The following is a 22,277-nucleotide window of genomic DNA, read 5'->3' on the forward strand; positions in this document are numbered from 1 at the left end:
TGAAAGAAAGGCTGTGAAGCTTCACAAACATCTGCAGACAGAGGATGTTTCGTAAAGGTTTGAAGAATCAAATATGAGAGATTTAAAAATCTGTTTTTCCTGTAATTCTAACGGCTATGTGAGCAGCTTAGACATTTGGCGGGCGGGAAGTAGTCCCCCACATTATTCTTTTTCTTTATTTCTTCATGTGTTTCTGTTTTTATTATTTTATTAAAACTAAAAAAAGAACGAGTTAAATAGAATTCAAGATATTTTATGATTATTCTTTTTTCCCCGCTCGAAATGAAACTAACAATAGTGGCAAAATAGTAATGTAAAAAATAAATAAATAATATTTTACAGAAAATTATCTCATGAATTAAAATAAAAATGAAAAGATCAATAATTTGGTACTTTTGTTCCTGTGACTGACTCAATGAATTTTAAAATTCTTTTTACAAAATTAAAGGAAATGTAAAGTTGAATAAGGAATATATATATATATATATATAATAGGATAAGAATATGAAATTTAGTCGAATATTTTTTTTTTTAATAATTAATCGAATATGGTAGTTAGAATAATAATGCAATAATTTAATATTTGACCCAAAAAAATACATTATTGCTCATTTTTCTCTCCTCAAAAAATAAAAGAAAAGAGACCCTATTCCAACAACTTGATTGTTGGATCAAGATAAATTCCCAACCATCATTTGCTCCTCTGCGTAATTATTTTTTATTTATTTTAAATTGTTTTGGTATTCTGCCGCTTTTCTAACACAGCTAAGATGCTTGTTTGAAAAATATACATACTTTCTTTTCTTTCTAGCTAAGATAATACAGCTAAGGTGCATATCATTTTGTTGGCCCCACATTTACATACATTAAATTCTAATAATTAACCAATCAGATGCTGAATCATCAAGCGCCCTCTATCCTCTTTCTTCTTTTTTTTTTTTTTTTTCAATTTGTCAATTTGACAAACATCATTTTTCGACTCTAAAAATATATATAGTACTAAAAATTATTAATCATTAATATTATATATATATTTACCCAAAATTCCAAATACAAGCAACAAATCCATGATAATATCTTAGAATATCAACATCTGACCCTCAAATCTTTGTGGGTCCAATACCGAACACTGAATTATCAGTTAGCCATATTTCTGAAGGTGCTTCATGCTTGAGATATATATGTCACATGGAAGCCTCTTTTTCATTATCTATTAAAGAAAACAAATAATGAAAGAAAAAATTCTCTGTTCTTTTTTTTTTTTTTTTTTGTTTAAAAATAAAAAAGAAAAGAAAAAGGAGGGCAAGCCAGATCAGCAAGTTGGCATATGGAAAAGAAAGGAAGCAAAAGGTTCTTGGCTGGCTCTGAAAGAGAGATGGACAGAAATGACAGACTGGCAATTGCCAAGTCAAGCACAGAGACAGACTCTCTCTCTCTCTCCCCGTATATATAGCTAGTTAATCTCTGCGTAAGCATTTTCTTTATTTTTTCATAGTTTGTCCCGGGTTTCTGATACACAGATAGAAAGAAAGGGACACCATGAGTCTCTTTGGCCTAGGAAGCAGGTATGTTTTCACTGTGCTTTTCACAAAATTCAGTTTCTTTAGAGCGATCAATTTTTAAAATTCTCTTTATGTTGCAACTTATAGATGTAAGTTTAGAATAAAAAATTTGTGATTGTGCAAAAACAGGAAGCTAACTCATATTCAAACCAAAAAAAAAAAAAGAATCTTTATTTTTCCTGAAAATATCTTGTGGGGGTGTGGTATACTTTGTTTGCTTGTTTAATGCTTGAACCTGAATGCTCGTTGTTATCGTTTTCATAATATACGGCTAAAACACCCGTTTTTCTCTCTCTTTTTTTTTTTTTTTTTCTGGGTCAAATAATTTTTTTCTGAATCATGAACAATGTTTGCTACAGAAACCAGAAAACGTTTCGTCCACAGAAGAGTGCTCCATCAGGAAGTAAGGTATAAGTCATGCTTATACGGTTTATAAATTATTGTCGGTGATGTTGAAGTGGGGCTTATTGTTTAGCCAATGCCAAGTATTTCTTGTCAAATTGCAGGGCGCTCAGCTTCAGAACCATATTAATGCTTCTTTGGGCAGTGGAAACCTGAGAGAAGCTGTAAGATTGCCTCCTGGAGAAGATATTTATGAATGGCTGGCAGTAAACAGTAAGATTCATCACTCTCCATATCGTTTTCCTTCATCGGCTACTATGGATTTTGATTAATTTAGTAGAGTTTTAGCTATGTGTTTCACAAATTCCTCTGCATTGTTACACTATTTGAATATATATTGCCTTTTGTAATATATTTAACTTCTTCTAATTTTTGTTCTTTGATCTTTCTATTACAGCGGTTGACTTTTTCAACCAAGTTAACATACTCTATGGTACTCTTACTGAATTCTGCACACAATCCAGTTGCCCTAAAATGACTGCAGGATCAAAGTTAGTTCCTGATCCTTCCAACCAACTTCACTTTTTCCTTCTTCTTTTTTTTTTTTTTTTAATTATCTATATATATATATAGAGATTTTGATTCATTTTAATGCTTTATCAAGGAAAACACTGCTTTTAGAAAATAAAATGGATATCATTTGTGTGATAAAAATTACTGAGATTGGATTAGAAAATTCATCTGTTGCTCAAAAAGCAGATTCTTTCAATGCTAGGCACTTCAATTTTCTTGTCAGCCTGGTCAATCTTTTGCTAGATCCTTATGTTCCTTCATTTTGATAAGCAAATAATTAACATTTATGCTCTACCCTTTATAAATTAGTGCATATATTCGTTGATCGAGTACACGGTTTATCTACACTTTCTACAGGTACAAATATTTATGGGCTGACGGAGTAACAGTTAAAAGACCAATAGAGGTCTCTGCTCCGAAATATGTAGACTATTTAATGGACTGGATTGAAGTTCAGCTAGACGATGAATCAATATTTCCTCAAAAATTGGGTAAATAAAACCGCTCATTTGATTGAAGCACTTTGTTTTTGCTATATCTACAAGCCACTTGGCACAACTTAATTGGACAATAATGTGGTATAGGTGCACCTTTTCCTCCCAATTTCCAAGATGTAGTGAAGACAATTTTTAAGAGATTGTTCCGTGTATATGCACATATCTACCATTCGCATTTTCAGAAGATAGTGAGTTTGAAGGAAGAAGCTCATCTTAATACTTGCTTTAAGCATTTCGTCCTCTTCACATGGGTGAGTTATATGTGTTGTTTTGTTTTGTTTGTAATTGGCAAATCATTTCTTAAAACTTTTATAATATTTTGAGAACTAGCCTATGTTAGTTTCACAGAGCTCATTGTGGCTCTCCCTTTTTTATCCTCATCATGTAGTTGTCTTCAAGCCAATTCATATTAGGTTCAAAAGTGGCATGACAAAATGTTAGTGTTGAGCAATGCTGTATGGAATGATTGGTGCTTAGTGCTAGTCTAGGCATCAGTATTCTGAGAACATTTTCTTTTCTTTTTTTTAAATTTCTCTAGCGTATTACAAACAATTTTAATTTGTAAAACTTTGGAGATTATAGCAATTCTTAGTAGGCATATAAGCTAATATGCTGCATTATAATGCAGGAATTTCGATTGATTGATGAAGCAGAGCTTGCACCTCTTTACGACCTCGTTGAGTCTATTCTACAACTATAGTGCTCTCACTAATGATTGTTTTTCTATTTTTCTTTTTTCTTTTTCTTTTTTCACTTTTAGTTAGGGATTTGTGGTGAGGCCTGGGAACATCACGATAAATATTTTTCTGAACTGTTTTGCAATGTAAATTTGTTCGAATGAAACGCCTTCTTTCGTGAAAAAGCACAATTTTGGTCTAGCCTATTATATTTCTCTCTCTTCTTCCTTGTCACAATGTTTATAACTACTTTGAATCAGAATATAGTGTTGGTTTTCTTTTTTATTATTGTCATCTATAAGCCATGGTAGTAGCACACGGTTATGGTAAATCGATTTTCTTTTTTTTTCTTTTTTTTTCTTTTTTTTAACTCTTTTAAAATTGGTTATAAGTTCCATAATTATTATTTTTAAAACAATATTTGTGATCAATATTGCAATTCCTTCGAGTGGTGGTGCTCAATGTTGTTGCAATTCGTTCGGGTGCCCTAGCCGTTAAATTTAAATTGCCACCCATTGTTTCACAAAACTTAGTAATCCTCTCAACATATTATCTTTACGATTAGATTTAGATTTATAACTGAGGTTAAAAACAGTAAATTCAATTTCATTAGAATATACAAATTATGATATAATTAATTATACCATTCAAAACTTATCCGCAACGGTTAGTGAAATTCCAAATAACTTTAACGCAGAGGAGAAAAACAAATTCCTCAAATAAGATGCGTTCTCTCATGAAAATGCACATTAATTTTGGTTCAACCTTTTAGACATGTAACACAAGATTCTCTGATACTTAATTTCCATAGTGTAATCCATTATAACCAAAAAAAATTAAAAATTAAAAAGAGGTACAGTAGAGAGGAAATTCTTTCTTTTTTTTTTTCTTTTTTTTTTTTTTGGTTCCTTGTTCTGAATGTTTTTACATTTCGGTTGCATATAGTAAGAATGAGTTAGACCTTGATGGAACCAAGAATTAGATAATGACTCCAACCTTCTTGTATTTGTATTAATTCCTTATGTTCCAAAAACTTTTACCATAGTTGAGCAATGCCGATTCCCATCCAAGAGTTTCCTGAATTAGGAAGTTTCGAATCCTGACTTCCTCGGGAAATATGTTTGAACTACAGCAACAAACCCCATCCATGTCTTTTGGATGCAGCTGAAATTAGAGCATGAACCGCAATGTCAGCACTTCAATCTAGCCTCCTATTTTTCCCATCCCGTTTCACAGATACATCCAGGAAGGGGATTTGCATAAAAACTTTCCTCCAGCTTCGGACACTCTCCAGGCTCCCTCATATACGGAGCTCCAACTTTGTCTATATGAAGCTTTTTCACTTTGGAACTGAATTTCTTCCATGAAATTTTTCCTTCATCAAACTGATCAACAAGTTTCACAAAATTCATCCTGCAAAAACAATAAAGCGACAATTATTTAGTGCTGCAAATGTAAAAAATGAAAAATCATCAAAGATAAATAAAAATGCTCCACTAAATTAGAGTAAGTGGATGCATGGAAGGATATAGGTAGGTGAGTTACTTGTCAGGATTAATAGTCTTTTTAAAGTTCTCGAAGCGCCTATGACCTTGAACTGCCTTGGCCATATTTCCATCATAAGTATAAACAAAAACATCACTCTGTAAAGCAACGACATAGTCTAGACCAGCCAACATATTCTGATGATTTTTGAAAGGACCAAGCTCTTCTTCTGTAGTGAGAGTTGCGTGAGAAAAGATGTGTGGGAAGTCATCCTTAAGATATTGCATACTTCCATTTCCATAAGCTTCACCAGCAACCAAGTAAATCCTGGTGCTGGATGGAAAACCCAACCCTTTGAGTAAAAGTGAAGTCTCCCTAGGGGTCAACGGGCAGCCACCAAGCAACCTTCTCTCAGTCCCATTAATCTCCTTCTCCTTCCAGTGGCTGACTTCATACCTCATCGTACGTAGTTCATCGTCTTCTTCTGCAGTCAAACTGTGACTGCAGCCTGTAAATGCAAGCATATCCTTCTCATACCTAAAGTGAGAGAAAAGAAATTACACTCACAAAATAGGAGGTATAAAAGTTAATAAAAACTGGAATTTCTCAGTAGCAAATTTATATTAATAATAATAATAATAATAATAAAATAGCTCAGTATCACATTTCAAATGTGAAGAAAAAAGGAAGATTGAATTGATAATCCTAAATTCACCTTGAAATACAAGTTATGGATACTTACCTCAAATGTAAAGCAAGATAAGGTTTTCCATTCTGTCGCATTCTAGAAACCAAGGTGGTTCCAAGTTGTTCTGTAGGAGCTGAATATTTCAATGCCCTGTAATTGACACGGCACCTCAGCTTTTGTATAGAATTTGGAATCCCATTGTTGGCAAGCCGAGAATCAGTATGAGTAAAATAGATTACTTTGTGTTGCTTCAACAGTGGGAGGATTTCGTGTTTGTAATAACTAACCTGACCACAAGAACAGATATCAGCTGGCAGTAATCAACTAAAGAGAAAGTTACAAATGGATGAGAAATGCATAGCATGGTACATTAGGGTTATAGTGAAGCATCACCACTCATATGCAAAGACAGTGCATATGCATGTATCATGGTAAACAATAACTGAATCATTTTGTAACACATATATTGGCCGCTCAAAAGACTTCAAATGTGCCGTATAGCCATATGTGCTGTATGAAAAAGGTCTAACACTCAATCCTTCACGACCAGATCATCTTATTACAAGAAATAAGAGTTAAAATATATACATACATATATATATATATATATATAAGACAAGCTTATTAAGACCTTAGACCAAGATATTGGTGTTTTGTTGAAAGGCTCAATTCCAGCATAAGCAAGTGGTAAAGTCTCAACTATGTGGACATCATCCTTCAGTGTCTCAATGAAGTGCCGCCAATCAAAAAGATCTTTAAAGCCACTGGTAACATATAGACAACACAGTTAGCTCGGATAATATACTAAAAATTAAATGCACAGAATATGGAGAAATAAGAAACATAAAACATTAAATTAAGAGGTGAAAAGTACATGTGCAAAGAAAAGTTTGCACTCTTTTAACTCATACAACAATATCAAAAGACCAAATTTTAACAGGGTCATAACATTTTACAGCCAATTAACTAATCCAGCTACATAAATACACAAGCTGACAAACCTCTCATCAGCCCAGTAGGACGTATGATCAAGTGAAGGTAGTACAAGTGTCGCCTTCATAATCTTAGCAACAGCAACCATATCACAAATCTGCACTCTAAAATTTTTCATAAATCAGACTATTGTTCATCTAATCACAATATGAGTCTGCGCAAATAATCAAAACACACAATAGCCAGACCCCAAATCTCATCTGATTCAAACCGCCATTAGCATTTATAAGAATGTATCCATTAGTCTTCATGTCTAGCACTGGCAAAAGAGCAATCAAGAAAGAGAAACAAGTTAAAAAAATCAAAATAAAGCACAATTCACACTCAACCAGAGGACAGAGAGAGAGAAAGAAAGAGAGGCACTGCATAACCCATATACCTTTGTGGTTTTTTGGCTGGTCAATGCATCTAGTGAAATTCTCGCTGTCAGGTTTGGACCAGATATCAGAGTGCTGAAACAGGGAAAAATTTAGCAAATGAAACAAAAGGAAAGCTTGTTAAGGGTCCTTCATTCTCAAGTTAAGCAAAACTTACTTTGGCCTCGCTGTTCTGGCCAACGACTATATCTGATTCTACCATCATTAGAGTTCTTTCAACATCAACTACTCCCTCGCTGTATCTGTAACCATGAGAATCGTGGTCTATCAGATTTAGACGATTGATGTAGTCCAATGAGTTCTGTTTACAAAGCAGAATAATCCAGATATAAGAACAAAATATAGTGCAGAAACAAACAGATAAACAGACCAAATTCAATAATGTAATAAAATAATATGTTGTTTAATACTTTACTCACACATAAACACAAAAGGTCTCACGAATTACTGAAAGATAATTAGCATATTTTTCCATCCAAAAAAGGGAAAAAGACTAGAAGAATCAGTAAAGTACCAAACAAAATATCATCGAAGAAAAACTATAATTTATGGGTGAATTGTCTGGCCCATAGAAAAAATAAAATTAAAATACTTTTAAAATCTAAAAGGGACAATCACCGAATAAAAAAAAGCGTTTGTCTTTGTAAAATTGCATTGTCACGTTGATCCATCTAAAACTCAACAAACAAAATTTAAAATATACCAGTTTTAGAAATTTAAGCTTTTTACCAACCGTTCTAAATTTATAGCTTAAGTATGAATCAGAAACAGCATATTAAATCTAAAACTCGAAAACAGGCCACAAATACGATAGTAATCATGCATATTAATTCAACCAACCTGATTGGACCCAGCTTTTTCAAGGGCAGATCCAAACCAGCCAGTGGCACAAATCTTCAAGACACCCAAAAACACGCACAACCCACAGAAGACCAAGAACATCCAATGTCCAAGCTTCTTCCTTTCCCTCAATCCGAAATCCACAACCATAGATCCAATAATGGGCTTCCTCAACAAGCTACGAACAACACCGGCATGAACTCTCTGACTCAGATGATGGGTTTGTCTCCTATCCAAAACCGAGTCAAACCCGTCAACGGAAACTGAGTTATTGCCAATTTCAGATCTGGGTGAGTTGAGCTGGAGCTCAATCTCATGGTGGGCGCTGAGCCCACCGCCGCTATTACTACTACTGCTGTTGCTGTTGTGGTTGTTGTGATTGCCGCCACTGTTGTTGTGTAAGTTATTAGCGTTGCGCTTGAATGAAGGTGCTCGGCGAGTCATTGGACCCGAGAATCTCGGACTGTTGACACGCTGAGAAACACCATCGCTGGTGTTGTGGTGGTGGTTGTGATGATGGTGACCCATATCCTCTATGATTAATGGTGATTGGCTTGGGATAAAATGGCCATTCACGGAACACAGAGAGGAAAGATGGTATATCCCAAACTCCTCTTTTCTCTCCGAAATCCGAACTTTCTGCTATATCATGAATGATGAATTGTATGCACTTATTGGGTGCGCTGTGAATTTTGGGTGCTCTGCTTCTTGCCCATTGTTATTTGGGTATTGACAATTTTGACACTAAAAAGTTCCTTTTTTTTTTTTTTTTTTTCCCTCAAAAATAGAAAAGTTCCCCTAAAATGTTGGATCCTCGCCACCGAGTTAACGTGGATCAAATAATGGAATATGTCCCATAATATTTTTTTAATTATTTTTTTATGTTTTTGTAAAAAGATAATACTTGGTTACCCTTTTTATTTTTATTTATTTATTATTATTTTGAATGGATTACCCTTTTTGGTTGAGTCCATATGTCTACTGGTTGTTGAATATAAGAATCACTAATTAGTCAATTTTCATCAAACCAATTAGCTAACATTGTATTATTATTTAAAAATAATTAAAAAATCTTTTTTCTGCCTGCACATGATCTTAGTTTCTTTAAAAAAAAAAAGAAAAAGAAATCTTAGTTTTAGATATTTATAAGAAACGTATTAATAGAATGGTCACAGTGACAACAAAATACATATATATATATATATATATTAAAAAAAAACAAGTATACAATCTGAAAAACAAACAAGAACTTAGGTCGTCAGCAGAGTTATGATCAATTTATTTGTACATTTACTAGTCAGGTCATGCACCAAGTGAAAATGACTTTATCATGTAAGTTTTGTAATAGGAAACAAAATTATAACGTTTTTATATGGAGGACTTCATAAACATTTACCAATGGGACAATTGTTTCATGTCAGGAGCTCTATTGTCATAAAATATATATATATATATATATATTGTCATTTTCTTTTCAGATCTTGGAGTTTCTTTTTTTTCTTTTTTATTTGTGTCATTAAATGCACTATATTGTAATTCAGTGGGTATAAAGGTATCAAATATTGAAAATGAAAGATTAATAATTTTTTTATATTAATATTTTGTTTTTTCTTGTTATTCCTCCATTATCTTCTACTAATGAAAATTTAGAACAATATTCAAATATATACGTGTGTGAAAGAAACAAGGGATAAATGATAAAAGCAAAAAAAGAAAAATAGTGTGGATTTGATCTATTGGTATACTTATATTAACGAAATTAAAGTGGTATAAAAGTTGTTTTTTTTTTTTTTTAATGAATAAAAAGTTGTTTTAGATAAAAAAAGAAAAAAGTGGAATAAAAGTTGCTAAACCGTCTGGACTCTGGAGTTCAAAAGTGCAAATTATTTGAAGCCCACCAATTTTGACTTAGAAAGACGCAATTAGTGTGTCCGCCTCTGTTTTTTACCCGCAGTTTACAAAGTTGTAGGCGAGGGGCTAAAGAGCCATTTCACAGTTTTTGACCGAGTTGTTTAACAGAATGCTGAACGTACGGTTACAAGGCCAAAGGAAACATTTCTTCTTTTAGCTTTAGAAAATTCAGATTCCTAGTTTGGCAGTTTCATATAGATATTTTAAAAAAAAAAAAAAAAAAAAAAACACAAAAAAACATTATTAGTATTCTATTTTATACTATTTCTAATATATTATTATCAAGGTCAATTGGATTTGATATCTTAACTTTAGAATTTTACGATTTAAATATTTATTTTTTTAATTTATTACAAATTAATTTAATTTCTAATTTAACAAATATATAAGTAAGGTTTCCTCGATATAGATTTCATTGATATAGATTTCACTTTAATTTTATCTTTTATCCCTCGACCAGTTTATATGCTCACCAATAAAAACACATTTATATGGATAGAAATTATCCATATATTTGTTAAATAGAAAATTAAATTAATTTATAACAAATTGTAAAATTTTTAAAATTAGAGATATAAAAATGAAATTAATTTTTAGTATTAGTTCGTTAAAAACAGCAATGATAAGAGCACTATACTTGATGGAAAATGTGAGTTGATGATGTGAATCTTGTATGTAAATGTAATGCCATTCTAATCTCCTCCACTTTTTTTTTTTTTTTTTGAGGTGAAACTAATCTCCTGCACGTTTTTTTTTGGTAAATCTAATCTCCTACACGTTATTTTTAAATGATTGGACGCCTTGAAATTAGATCTGGCAATTTGGATCATGACACGCGATACGGAATAAATGGGTTTGGATTTATTATAAATAGGTTCGAGTCATAATCGGGTCAACACGATTATTAATCGTGTCATTTTCGGATTGACCTGTTTAACTCGAAATTTACCCGTTACGACCCATTTATTAAACGTGTCAATTTCAACCCGACACGATTATACACCTATTACAACCCATTTAAATTTAATTTTAAATTAATATTTTATCACTAATATAATATTTAATAACTAAAAAATATTATAAATTAAAAATTTTATAAAAATAATTTTCTATTACTAATTTTTTAAAAACAAAAAATACATCTTTAATAAAACAAAAACATAAAAATAAAAAAAAAAATTCGGGTTAATAGGTTAATTTTCGGGTTAACTAGTTAATAGGTTAGTTTTCGGGTTAATAGGTCAATTTAAGGTTAATGGGTTAATAGGTCAATACGATCCGTTAAAATAATCGTGTTAAACGGGTCGTATCGTGTTGAACTATTTATAAACAGGTCGGGTTAGTATTTTAGGTACCTGACACGATTAATAAATGGGTCGTGTTTAGGTTAGGTATTTTTGATACGATTATTAAACGGGTTGACAAAAACATGACCCACCAACATGAATTGCCATGTATACTTGAAATAACCAAAATGCCTCTCTTTTTTATAAAAATCAAAAGCGGAAACCATTTTAATTGGGCTTTTTAGGCTTTGAGGTGTCAACGGACGCCAACAATAGACCATGTCCATCCTATTACAATTAGTATTTCACTGGCATTGAGAAACCATAATTAATACCTGTTTGTTGACTTTGTTCATATTTTAGCAATAAAAAGATGTTTTTCTTAAGCAACCAGTATATATAGTGCGAGCAACAACTTAACCAAAGAGAAAATAAATTTGGTTTGGGCAAAGAGAAAAAGAAAAAAAAAAAATTCTAAAAGAATTGTAATTAACGGGTGCTTATTTTATATTATGGTTTTACAACGAAAAGTTGAAAGTCCTTGATATTTTGTCTTTTAATATTCACCTGGTATAATTTTTTCATTTTATTTTTTCAAGACTTCCTTTGAAAAAATATATATAAGATTAACAATTTATCTCAAAGAAAAAAATAATATATTTAAACGAAAAGAAATAAAGAAAAGAAAAAGAAGCATAGTTCAATAAAAACAGAATAAAATAAATAAATATATAATGGTAAAGACGTAATTTGCAGAAGGAATGGAGGGCAAGAATAGAGGGTAGTATTTTTTAATGTTCGTAAAATATGCGCGCTTTGATGGATAGTGACAAAGAGGAGTGGCGGGAAAGTACAAGGGAGTCATCAGGCATTGGGCTTGCAGAGGAAGCTTCTGGTTTCTCTCCCTCATCAGTTCAGTCTCTCGTAAAACCACTCACGGAACAAAACGCCGTCGTCGCCTTGCGCACCGTGTCGTAAGCCGTTTTCCAACGCATTCTACTCTCCGCGGTTTCTCTTGCCTAATATTCCTGGAAATGACGGTTTTAAGGTCTCGGGAAATCCTTCCAATCAAAACGACGCCGAAAACTCCAACTAGAAAAAGGCTTCGCAGCATCGAACCCTCCACTCCGGCCCAGAAACACGAACCCCCCACTTCACCCACTCTTTATACCCTTTCCTCTCCCTCCATAAACCCTGACCCACTTTCCAACCCGACCTCTATTCATGTCGGGTTAGGGTCCGATTCGGTTTCGGTTTCCGGTGTAACTAGGAGACGGAGTACTCGTCTCGCTTCTAGAGTTGAACCCGGTGAGCGTGCGGCTCCGACTTCAATGGAGGGCGGTCGTCGTCGAAGGAAGAGCGGTACGCGCGCCGTCTCGACCGCAGAGAAAGAGAAGGGCAGGAGCGCTAATGGAGGTGAAACCATGGATGGAGAAGCGAGTTGCTATCCGATGGGAAAGAAGGTTAGTGTGGGTGTCGACGAAGTAGGGATTCAGAAGTTGGAAATGGATTCTTCCTCTGCGGACCCAGTCACTGAGTTGAGTGAAAAAGAGTCGGGTTTGGGTGGGGAAGAGAAGGTAGTTATCGATGTTGAAGAGGAGGAGGGTTTAAGGGATTCCAAGGGGAAGAGGAAGTTGAATATTGATATCAATTTACCGGCGGCTGCTTCAGAGTCATGTGAAGACGATGACAAAGGGGTTTTAAATCTGCGTTCGGGGAAGAGAGTTGCAAAGAGAAGAACAGGCAGAAGTCTTGAGAAAGAAGAGGATGTTCTTGAAGATCAAGGAGAGATAGGGCAAAAGAAGTTGGTCGAGGATCCATGGGCTGCTTCAGTTTCACTTGAAGAAGACGAGGAGGATGATGAAGCGGTTTCGAATCTGCGTTTGGGGAAGAGAGTTTCGAAGAAAAGAATGGGCAGAGTTGTTGGAAAAGGAAAAAAAGACGATGTTCAAGATAAAGGAAAGGAATTGGATTTGGAACTGGAACCGAAAACCAATTCCTTTTCAATTCAAGAAGCTGAAGCGGGTGGTAGGAGGAAGGGCAAGAGAAAGATGAATGGTGAAAATGAACAAGACATCATTGACAGTGAAACTCCGCAGGAAGTTCCATTTGGCATTCAGAATCTTATCGATCCGGAGGAAGCCGCAGCTGCATATCTGAATCTTATCGATACCATCGAGGCCCAGAAGAGAAAAGAAAAGGGGAAAGAAAAATTGGTAGAAACTAATTTCATAACCATTAGTGATGATGATGAGTTGGACTTGGAATTGGGATTGAGTTTGGGATTGGGATTCGAATCTGAAATTGAAAATCCGGTGAATTTTATGGCTAACAGCGCTGTCAATGTAGCAGCAGATAATGTAGCACCAGATGAACATCAGGTTGGTCAAACTAGTTCAAGTTCGTATGCAGCACGCATGGAAAGACCCCGAGAAGGCTTGGGCACTGAAAGATACAGAGAAATTGCCGATGCTTTTGTTAAGGAAAAGGTAGTGGAGAAGAAGAAAGCGGAGGAGAGAGTGGAAAACCATTTGGTTGCTGCTGCTGCTGCTGCTGCTCCTGCTGAGGTTGGAGCTAAACAAGATGTTGAAGATTGGCCTGGTCCCTTTCGTACCGCCATGAAGATAATTAGAGATCGGGCAAAAAAATTTGTGCCAGTGGACGATTCTTCTTTGGGGGACAAGGGAAAGAGAAAACCTAGACCAGTGATATGGACTCCTAAAAAGAGACAGGATCAAGACCCAGTGAAGCGTTTGGCCCCCTCCCTTCTAGAACTATGTGTGATGGGTCTTGCCAAGAATGCTGATGCAATTGTTTCACTTGAATTTGTCCCGGATGCTTTGAGGCACTGGCTCTGTAGCATTTTATGTGGCTCTCGATCAATGAGCACCCATTTTTTCCAACTTCTACTTAACGGATCACCTACAGAGATTCGTGTAAAGAATTGCTCTTGGCTAACGGAAGAACAGTTGGAAAATTCTTTGCAGGGATTTGACCCCAGCAACTTAACAGTATGGTTTCTCATATATTTTAGAGCTTCACTATTAATCAATTTTCCTGTTAATCTCTATGAATCATATGTTCTTTTAGTAGGCTACTTTCACGAATTATATGTTCTGTTAATCTCTGGCATTGGCTAAAGTAGTGTCTTCTCAGCATTTAGAAGGATACTGTTGTTACAAAAAGTAAAAGTTGGTTGGTTGCATATTTGATTGAGCATGTGGTTTCACCTCATGGTCTATTTTGTAAACTTTGTTATTGAGCATTAGCTTTCCAGTAGGGTGCATGTTATATTCTCTTGCAGCTTTTTGTACCCTGTTAGTATGTTTTTGTGGATAATCTGGATTTAATTTTTTTGTGAAACCAGGTGCTACAGCTAGACCTGTGTGGGCGGTGTTTGCCAGATTATGTAGTACTTGCTGCCTTAGCTCGGTCCTCGAATAGCATGCCTAAACTAACTACTTTATCACTTACTGGTGCATGCCGCCTTTCTGATGTTGGACTAGATGCACTTGTTTCTTCTGCCCCTCATCTAAGATCCATTAATCTCAGCCAGTGCTCTTTTCTCACTTCCTCTAGTATTAACTCATTGGCAAACTCATTGGGATCAAAGCTGAGGGAATTGTATCTTGATGATTGCCAGAGCATTGTTCCTATGCTTACTCTGCCAGCTTTGAAGAGGCTTAAACAATTGGAGGTTTTGTCTCTAGCAGGCATTGAGAGTGTTTGTGATGATTTCATCACACACTTTATCAGGGACCATGGTACTAACATGAAGAAGCTTGTTTTGACTGGTTGTGTGTAAGTTACTTCAACACATTTTCTGGTGTAATGCGGTGTGATATGTGTGAGAGGGTGTGTAGGGTGCATGTGTGTGTCATGTGGTGATTTACTTCCATTGAAATTTTTTTTAATATCTCGATTACAATGTAAATTTTGTTTATGTTTTTGGTTTGTGCAGAAATTTGACAGATTCTTCCTTGAAGGCCATTGCTGAAACCTGTTCTCAGTTATCGGCAATTGATCTCATCAAACTGTGCAAGTTGACAGATTCTACTTTAGGATATCTAGCAAATGGTTGTCAAAAAATGCAGACCTTGAAACTCTGCTGCAATCAATTCAGGTTTATAACTTAGCATAGAAATTGGGTCATTATGTTTGTCATTTTATACAGTAAAATATGCACCATTGCTATGATGTGCACTTGCTTTGCTAATAACTGAGATGCTAACCGAGTTAGTTTTGTTAACCAAGTTTAATTAGTGAAACCAAATTTGTATAGTGCCTCCTTGCCTGTGAAACACAATCAATTGCTTTTCTTTTCCATTAGGGTTTATCGTGGTAATCACATCTACTTATAAATATTTAAGAACTTACCTTATCAATCTTCATGAATGTTCTCCTGCATGCCTGTTTGTGCAAAGATGCAGTTCAATGTATGTAATACTGAAAAAAAAATATATATATATATATATATATTGGGAAAGGCTTTTTGCTTTGAAACATCTAGCCGAGATAGCTACCTTAATGAAATCTCTGAAAAGACTGAGGAACAGTCCCTGTTGTTTTGATTTAACAAGTACAATGCCCGTAAAAGAGTTGGTGCAAACTGATGGGTGTAAGGTATTTATAGACTCATGTTCAATGAAGTTTTTGGTTGTTACAGTGTCTGGGGCAGCTTTTCTGATGCACTTGTATCTCTTTTTATTACGTTGACCTGACCTAATTTTAAGTCCTTATTGCAGAAGTTTTTACATATTTATCTGAAGTAATAATGGAACAATCTTTTACGCATGGCAGTGATGAAGGTGTTGCTGCATTCATTCAATCCTCTGGCGAGCATCTAAAAGAACTTTGGCTAAATAATGTTAAGAAGGTGGGTATTTTACCCCTCTCTCTCTCTCTCTCTCTCTCACACACACACACACACACACACACACATATTCTCTCTCATACACATGAACAATCACACACATATGAGGCCTCTGATCTGGATGTAAATTGGATGAACCAAAACCTCTGCTGCTCATCCCATAAGTCCTGTGGCTGGTTGAAATTTCTGTATTGGTTGCAAAATTTTTGGGAAATCTGGAGTTAATGAATTTATTTCTATATTTTCTCATCCTAAACCATAGGTTAATTGGTTTTCTGATTGTTGCTTGGTGACTCATTTAGGTTGGCTACAACACAGCCTTATCACTTGCGAGGCGTTCAACTAGGTTGCACACTCTGGATCTTTCATGGTGCCGGAATCTGACAGATGAGGCCTTGGGTTTGATTGTGGACAACTGCCTATCAATGAGACTGCTTAAACTTTTTGGATGTACTCAGGTAAAACTTTCAAAAGAGAAACGTCCAATATATCGACTGCTGACTGTTTCTTCACCCTGTAATTGGATAATACTTGGGACGAAGTAACAAATAGTAATTTGATAGAAAATAAGATAAAGTTCTGATTTTCAATGTGTTTTTTTTTCTTTTTTGTAGATTACAAATGTTTTCTTAGATGGCCATTCGAATCCGCATGTAAAAATTGTGGGACTGCCTATGTCAAAAGTACTAGAAGATATAATGGTGCCAGATCCACTAGGTGAATTGCATTATTTCTCAGTGCCTTCTTCAACTTGATATCGATCCTGTCGGGCAGGAAAATGTTATTGGACACATCACCAGAAGATGAAACCTGACGATCTTGATCATTTAACTAATTCGTGTCATCTTTACATATAATTTTTTACCCTTTGCGTTTTTGGCCAGTGTAATTGTAGTTGTGGGAATATAATGGCTAAGTAGCGAGATGTGAGGCCTATATATGGTCATTATTTTTTACAATCAATTTTTTTAGAAAACAAGAAGATGCGGGCGATATTCTTTGAGCGTCCATTGATCAAAAAGTTCGAAGAATATGTGTAATTTCCGACAGAGAAAAGATGGAAAGTTGCTTTGACTGAAGATAGATCATCAATCTCTTGAAGTTACCCCTATTCCATACATATAAACATAATTGCATTAATAGCTGCTAACAAAACGAAGAGCATATGGATACAGAGAGAGAGAGAAAAAAAAAAAAAAAAAAAAAAAAAAAAGATACGAGCCACAAGGAATCAATTCATTCTGGACCTATACCGTGACTTTGATTTTACTTTAAAACTAGGAGCGAGGCACATGATTAAATCATCTCTTCACTAATATTTAAAATCATATGCGAGCAAGCAGCAAATAACACAGTAGCTTTGTGTTTTGCCCAAAACATCAAAGAAAGGAACCCCATAAATTGATCATGGCACAAACCACTGAGCATGCAGAAGGTGAAGCTTTAGAAGTTGACGATGATCTTTTGGAAGCATACTACTTTCTGCCTTGATCCATTTGCTGATTTAGAAACCGTTCATCATTTTGTTGGAAGCCTATCATCAGATTTTTATGGTATCTTAGTTCATTAATCACCAAAACTACCTATCTCACAAGTCAAAACAATACTAATATATATATATATATATATATATATATATAATATTTTTTTATGGAAAGGTGGTGTGGATTACTATCTGTCCTTGTATCGTGCTGCACTGAAAGGTGATTGGGAAGAAGCTAAATGGTTCATGGAGAAAGATTCCCAACGCGTTGATAGCAAAGATCAATCATTTATGCATCACTGCACTGCGGTTTGTGAAGGCCATTTGGACTTTGTAGAGAAGCTTGTGGGTTTGATGCCTGCAGATTCACTTTCAGCTTAGACAAAAGGGCACAGGCTGTTGTGCCCTTCGTTTTGCTGCCATTTCTAGAGACCTTAAAACTAATATGTTTTTGGTTAGTAAAAATCTTAGTTTGACACAAACACAAGATATCAGAGGATTCATCCCACTGGTTTATGCTGTCCTGGATGGTTCTAAATCTAAAGGAGGTGGTCTGGTACTTCGCTTTTAACACCATTGATGACCAACCTTCTTACCCCTTCACCGCCCCTGCCACCCATCACCTCGTGAGTGCCCTTAGTGCCAGAAGTTTTCTGGATGCTTGCATAATAGTACTTTTTATTAATTAATTAATTATATTCATAATCTATATTAATTTATAATTAATATGTTTCCTGAATTGTATGTAAATGCACGGGTATTACTTTGTATCTACTCTGTCGCTATCCTAAACTTAGCTACTGCAAAGTGCTTCCTTTTCCATGGATTATCAGCCCAGCCTTTGCACTTCTTGAACAGTTCTACGCTTGGATTTTGCGAAAGACGCATTCACTCATGTTAGCAATTTGAACATCTCATTTCTCGGATTAATAAGTTTCCCCTCATTTATTTTCCCCAATCAAGAGCTGCTAATATTTGCCTTCATAATTGATATACAAAAACTAAGAACCAAACCAAAAGGATCATCCTTCTTGAAGTAGGAAGAAACAGAAAATTGATTATATCTCAATATTCTTATAACTGTCTGAGAACAAAAAAGTCATACGTGACAGGTACTAATGGATTCTGTACAGCAACTATTTTTTTGGGTTTTTACCCTCCCATCTTAGGGTTGTCTGTAAACATTTAAGTATTCCAAGATAAATGAATTTGTGCTATTGAAAAAACTCTTACGTTCTGAAGCAAAGCAAGTAAGTTTTCTCTTCTGATAATTGAGAGCTTGCAAATTCAACAATCTGAGAGTGTGAAAAAGCTGCATCAGCTCATTCCACAAATAACAAGACAGCAAACCGAAAGGCAGAAGTGCAAATCGAGTAACCACTATAGAGTATTACCTCAAAACCCATTTTTCGATATAGCTCCTGAGCAGGTGCATTGTCTCTATGCACATGCACATATACCCGTTCAATACCTATTCATGAAAATTAGGATCAGAAGAAATACTTTTCTGCTCTTCGATACATAGAAGCTTCCATAGTCCAATTAAATAATAAAAGAACAAAAATAAAATTGCCTGCTTCAACTTTCATCTTACCATCCGATATGGCTGATTCAAGAGCAAAGTGCAACATATTACTTGCAATACCCTGGCGGCGCGCTGATTTGGCAACACATAAGTTTGCAATATAACCATATCTATTAGGAGGTGTCCTGTTTATGCTGCGGAAAAGACGAGCTTTCACCCGTTCCTGTGAGAAGAATTTATAGCATCAACCATATTAGAGAAACCAAAAAGATAGGCTGCCAGATGGTAAAGCATGTATTACAAATTCAAACATAAACAAAAAGCATTTACTCCTGGAAATGTCTCTCCATGCAGCAAGTACTGGAGGCTCAAATCAAGAGTTCCAACAATACTCTTCAGCACAGTGCGTTTCACATTTTTTGTTTCTTTCTTTACCTGGTAAGAATTTGAAATCAGAATAGTAAGGACCTTAACATGACATGGCTACGCAACAAAGAGTTTGTTAAAAAGTTTGTTCTTGAATGTACAATAGTAATGAAGAGAAACAAGAGGTGCTTTATTGAAACCTTTTGATCAATGGAGATCTTTTGTCAAATTCACACTAACAAGTGATAATTATACATCAAAACCAAACGTATGACTATAAAAATGTACTACCGTGACAACGCAGGTACATTTCTGACCAATTTGTTCTCTGTTTCGCCTTTTTATGGCATTGAACTCCTACACAACAAGAAGTATTATCAATAACATTTATATAAACAACACTTGAGATAAACATAATAAATAATTAAAGTAAATGAAGTCATTCCTACCTGCTCTGCAAATTTCCTTTTGTGGTTATCAGCATATCTGTGTTAATCAAGCATAACTAAAATCAGCATTGCTCACTTCCACTCAATTTCATAAACATACCTACTCAAGCCCACTAGAGGCTGCACTCAAACAAAGGAGGAGCAGCCACAGGTTTCTTCTATAGAAAGCTTATTGTTTTTGAGCTACAAACTTTGATACAATTCCTCACCCTTTTTGTTTTCTTTATCAGCTCAATTTGTCAGTATTTGTCAACCTAGAAGGACTATGGTAGAGAAAAAGACACAACATCTAGTGGGCCTACCATTGCTAGGGACCTAATGTTCCTTGTTTTGTTATTGTAGTTAGATTTTCTAAGACCACAGACACAAAGATAGAGGGAAATAGATTTGGAATATAAATATGAAACTTAGAAATGATACATAGACATACCGATCGTTTATTTGATTCTCCCAGTGACTTTCTGCACGTAACCATGCTGCTGTCTACCACAAATTCAAAAGCACAGCAACCACCACAAAATTTATATAAGGAACGCAAATAACTTAACCAAATTTCATGATCAAGATTTTATATTCGCAAGTAGAACTCACTGCCTACCCAGTATTCTTCATCAAGCATGGCCTCTCGCGCAACGAATTGTCCGAATTCAAATTTTTTGTGTTCAACAAGATGTTGATCTGATGGCTGAAGCCGGTCAAACCGCAGATCAAGCGGCCTTAACGGTTCATTCTCAGGAACAGAGGATGCTGGAATCCGAAGCGAGAGCTCTTCCATTTTTCTTGTATTGGAAGATTTGGAATCCATTGTCCTGAAGATTCAAAATCAGGATGAGAATTTGACCAGAGGTAGAAAAAGAAGATTCAAGAAACATATACAAGGCGAACATAAGAATAATAAAATTTTCAAAAAAAAAAAAAAAAAAAAAAAAACACTGACATGGTCCAAGAGGGAGCATAGGTGGTGCGAAATCTTTTGCGAGGTTTGATTCTTCCATGGGAGAAAATCAAGAATTGAACTCTGTGAATGGAAACAGTCGACATTGGAGCAATTCTTCCTCCAGATTTTGTGGTTAGAGAGAGAGGAAGAATTTCAGTCTAAAAAGCTATTTCTTTTGGAGACGATGATTCGCAGCTTCTGAAATCTGGTTTGAAGCCTGTTGACGAAGTAGGTGGCGATTAGAACAACAATAGCAAACAAATAAAAGGCGAGGAAGACAGTTGTTGGATTATATAACAGCAGTTATAACGGCCTCATATCGCGCGAAAGTGGTGGTCCACGGACAGTGGATAAGACAAAAAATGACCACATTGTTTCAATAATTAAAAATATATATATATATACATTGTTACAAGATTTTTTTTTTTTTTTGGCTGGTGAGATTCGAACCCAACTCATAAACTGGACTGTTGGTGCCTCTTACCACAGTGGCTGTTGCTGCCTCTTACCACAGGACCACCACACGGCCTCACACTGTTAAGTTAGAACTGGCTGGAAGGAACAACTGCATTATTCTTAGATCTATAGTATATACCTGTACCTGGTTTTGCCACATCAGCTGGGACCCATTTACTCAAACATGTGATGTGTCCCAAATCCAAATCATATGAGAGCGGGTGGGAAAATGAACAAACAAACGGATGGTTTCGTGTCGCAATGGCTATGAAATCAAAATGAGCGTGTGGATCCCCAGCGCCCAACTCACCTCCCAGCCAAGATTTTTGGTAGAAAAGCTAGCGCGACTCGTAATTAAAACTGCGATTTAATAAATAAAAATATAACCTAACTAACAACAGTTAACTCGGCCGAGTTAAAGCCCGACCCGTAACTCCCACCGTATGACAGCCAGTTCAAAAATAGTAAATACCAAATAAAAGAAAAAAACATAATAATAATAATAATAATAATAATAATAAAGAGAAATTAAATTTACCCAATAATTTGTTGACAAAACCAAGCTCGCCGGTGCGCTTGTAAAGTGAGCGTGCATGCTTCCCGGATATTTGATTCGGGGGGGGCGTAAACTCTGCTATATGGCGCGCTGAAGAAGGCTTTGGCAGTTCCAATTCGGCCTAGAGGCTCGATAGCTTAACATAGGCTAAGCGATTTCCACAGCTTGAGGTCATTCATTTTTTCCGGCCTTTCGATTTAGGCTAAGAGGGTGCGGTTGGGGTGTCGACGCTTTGGTTTTGGGTATTGGGGGACTCCACCGATAAACCCATTGGTTTTGCTTTGCCTTTTTACCTTTTTCTCTTTTGCCTTTTTGACTATAATCCGGTGGGTTGGTTGGTGATTGTGTAGGTGATGGTATACCATTAGTTATGACGTGGCAAACTATACTTGAAAGTCAAA

The 22,277-nt window shown here is 35.4% G+C and overlaps 4 protein-coding genes across 9 annotated transcripts; 2 read left to right on the plus strand and 2 right to left on the minus strand.

The window, feature by feature from the left end:
- Nucleotides 1-1,270: 1,270 nt before the first annotated feature.
- On the plus strand, nucleotides 1,271-3,933 carry LOC107423921 (MOB kinase activator-like 1A). The gene is made up of 7 exons (XM_016033575.4): nucleotides 1,271-1,565; nucleotides 1,922-1,970; nucleotides 2,069-2,177; nucleotides 2,362-2,455; nucleotides 2,835-2,968; nucleotides 3,062-3,225; nucleotides 3,603-3,933. Exons 1-7 carry the CDS (start codon nucleotides 1,540-1,542, stop codon nucleotides 3,672-3,674), a joined length of 648 nt encoding a protein of 215 aa, XP_015889061.1. The 5' UTR covers nucleotides 1,271-1,539; the 3' UTR covers nucleotides 3,675-3,933.
- Nucleotides 3,934-4,362: 429 nt separating this feature from the next.
- Nucleotides 4,363-8,810, minus strand: LOC107423920 (O-fucosyltransferase 35). The gene is made up of 9 exons (XM_016033574.4): nucleotides 8,035-8,810; nucleotides 7,352-7,495; nucleotides 7,197-7,269; nucleotides 7,006-7,076; nucleotides 6,826-6,914; nucleotides 6,456-6,588; nucleotides 5,879-6,111; nucleotides 5,197-5,673; nucleotides 4,363-5,064 (listed from the first exon to the last, which is right to left on the minus strand). Exons 1-9 carry the CDS (start codon nucleotides 8,560-8,562, stop codon nucleotides 4,863-4,865), a joined length of 1,950 nt encoding a protein of 649 aa, XP_015889060.3. The 5' UTR covers nucleotides 8,563-8,810; the 3' UTR covers nucleotides 4,363-4,862.
- Nucleotides 8,811-12,051: 3,241 nt separating this feature from the next.
- Nucleotides 12,052-17,198, plus strand: LOC107423875 (uncharacterized). Of its 2 annotated transcripts, XM_016033522.4 has the most exons (6): nucleotides 12,053-14,242; nucleotides 14,599-15,032; nucleotides 15,193-15,354; nucleotides 16,032-16,107; nucleotides 16,407-16,562; nucleotides 16,719-17,198. In XM_016033522.4, the coding sequence occupies exons 1-6, from the start codon at nucleotides 12,266-12,268 to the stop codon at nucleotides 16,857-16,859; spliced, it is 2,946 nt and encodes a 981-aa protein (XP_015889008.1). In that variant the 5' UTR covers nucleotides 12,053-12,265; the 3' UTR covers nucleotides 16,860-17,198. The 2 variants fall into 2 exon arrangements, with proteins under 2 accessions (XP_048335768.1, XP_015889008.1); XM_048479811.2 differs by lacking the exons at nucleotides 16,407-16,562; nucleotides 16,719-17,198 and having other exon boundaries at nucleotides 12,052-14,242; nucleotides 15,977-16,094.
- A 1,426-nt stretch (nucleotides 17,199-18,624) lies between these two features.
- Nucleotides 18,625-22,197, minus strand: LOC107423887 (GCN5-related N-acetyltransferase 6, chloroplastic). 5 transcript variants are annotated; one of them, XM_025076588.3, is made up of 10 exons: nucleotides 21,859-22,193; nucleotides 21,466-21,680; nucleotides 20,865-21,081; nucleotides 20,526-20,736; nucleotides 20,358-20,410; nucleotides 19,928-19,964; nucleotides 19,770-19,835; nucleotides 19,443-19,547; nucleotides 19,182-19,335; nucleotides 18,625-19,058 (listed from the first exon to the last, which is right to left on the minus strand). In XM_025076588.3, the coding sequence occupies exons 3-10, from the start codon at nucleotides 20,966-20,968 to the stop codon at nucleotides 18,910-18,912; spliced, it is 879 nt and encodes a 292-aa protein (XP_024932356.3). In that variant the 5' UTR covers nucleotides 20,969-21,081; nucleotides 21,466-21,680; nucleotides 21,859-22,193; the 3' UTR covers nucleotides 18,625-18,909. The 5 variants fall into 5 exon arrangements, with proteins under 5 accessions (XP_024932356.3, XP_024932355.3, XP_015889022.3 ...); XM_025076587.3 differs by having other exon boundaries at nucleotides 21,460-21,680; XM_016033536.4 differs by lacking the exon at nucleotides 21,466-21,680 and having other exon boundaries at nucleotides 18,625-18,882; nucleotides 18,982-19,058; nucleotides 21,859-22,189.
- Between the last annotated feature and the right edge of the window lie 80 nt (nucleotides 22,198-22,277).

Source organism: Ziziphus jujuba, chromosome 7 (assembly GCF_031755915.1).
Source record: "Ziziphus jujuba cultivar Dongzao chromosome 7, ASM3175591v1".
Taxonomy (NCBI): domain Eukaryota; kingdom Viridiplantae; phylum Streptophyta; class Magnoliopsida; order Rosales; family Rhamnaceae; genus Ziziphus; species Ziziphus jujuba.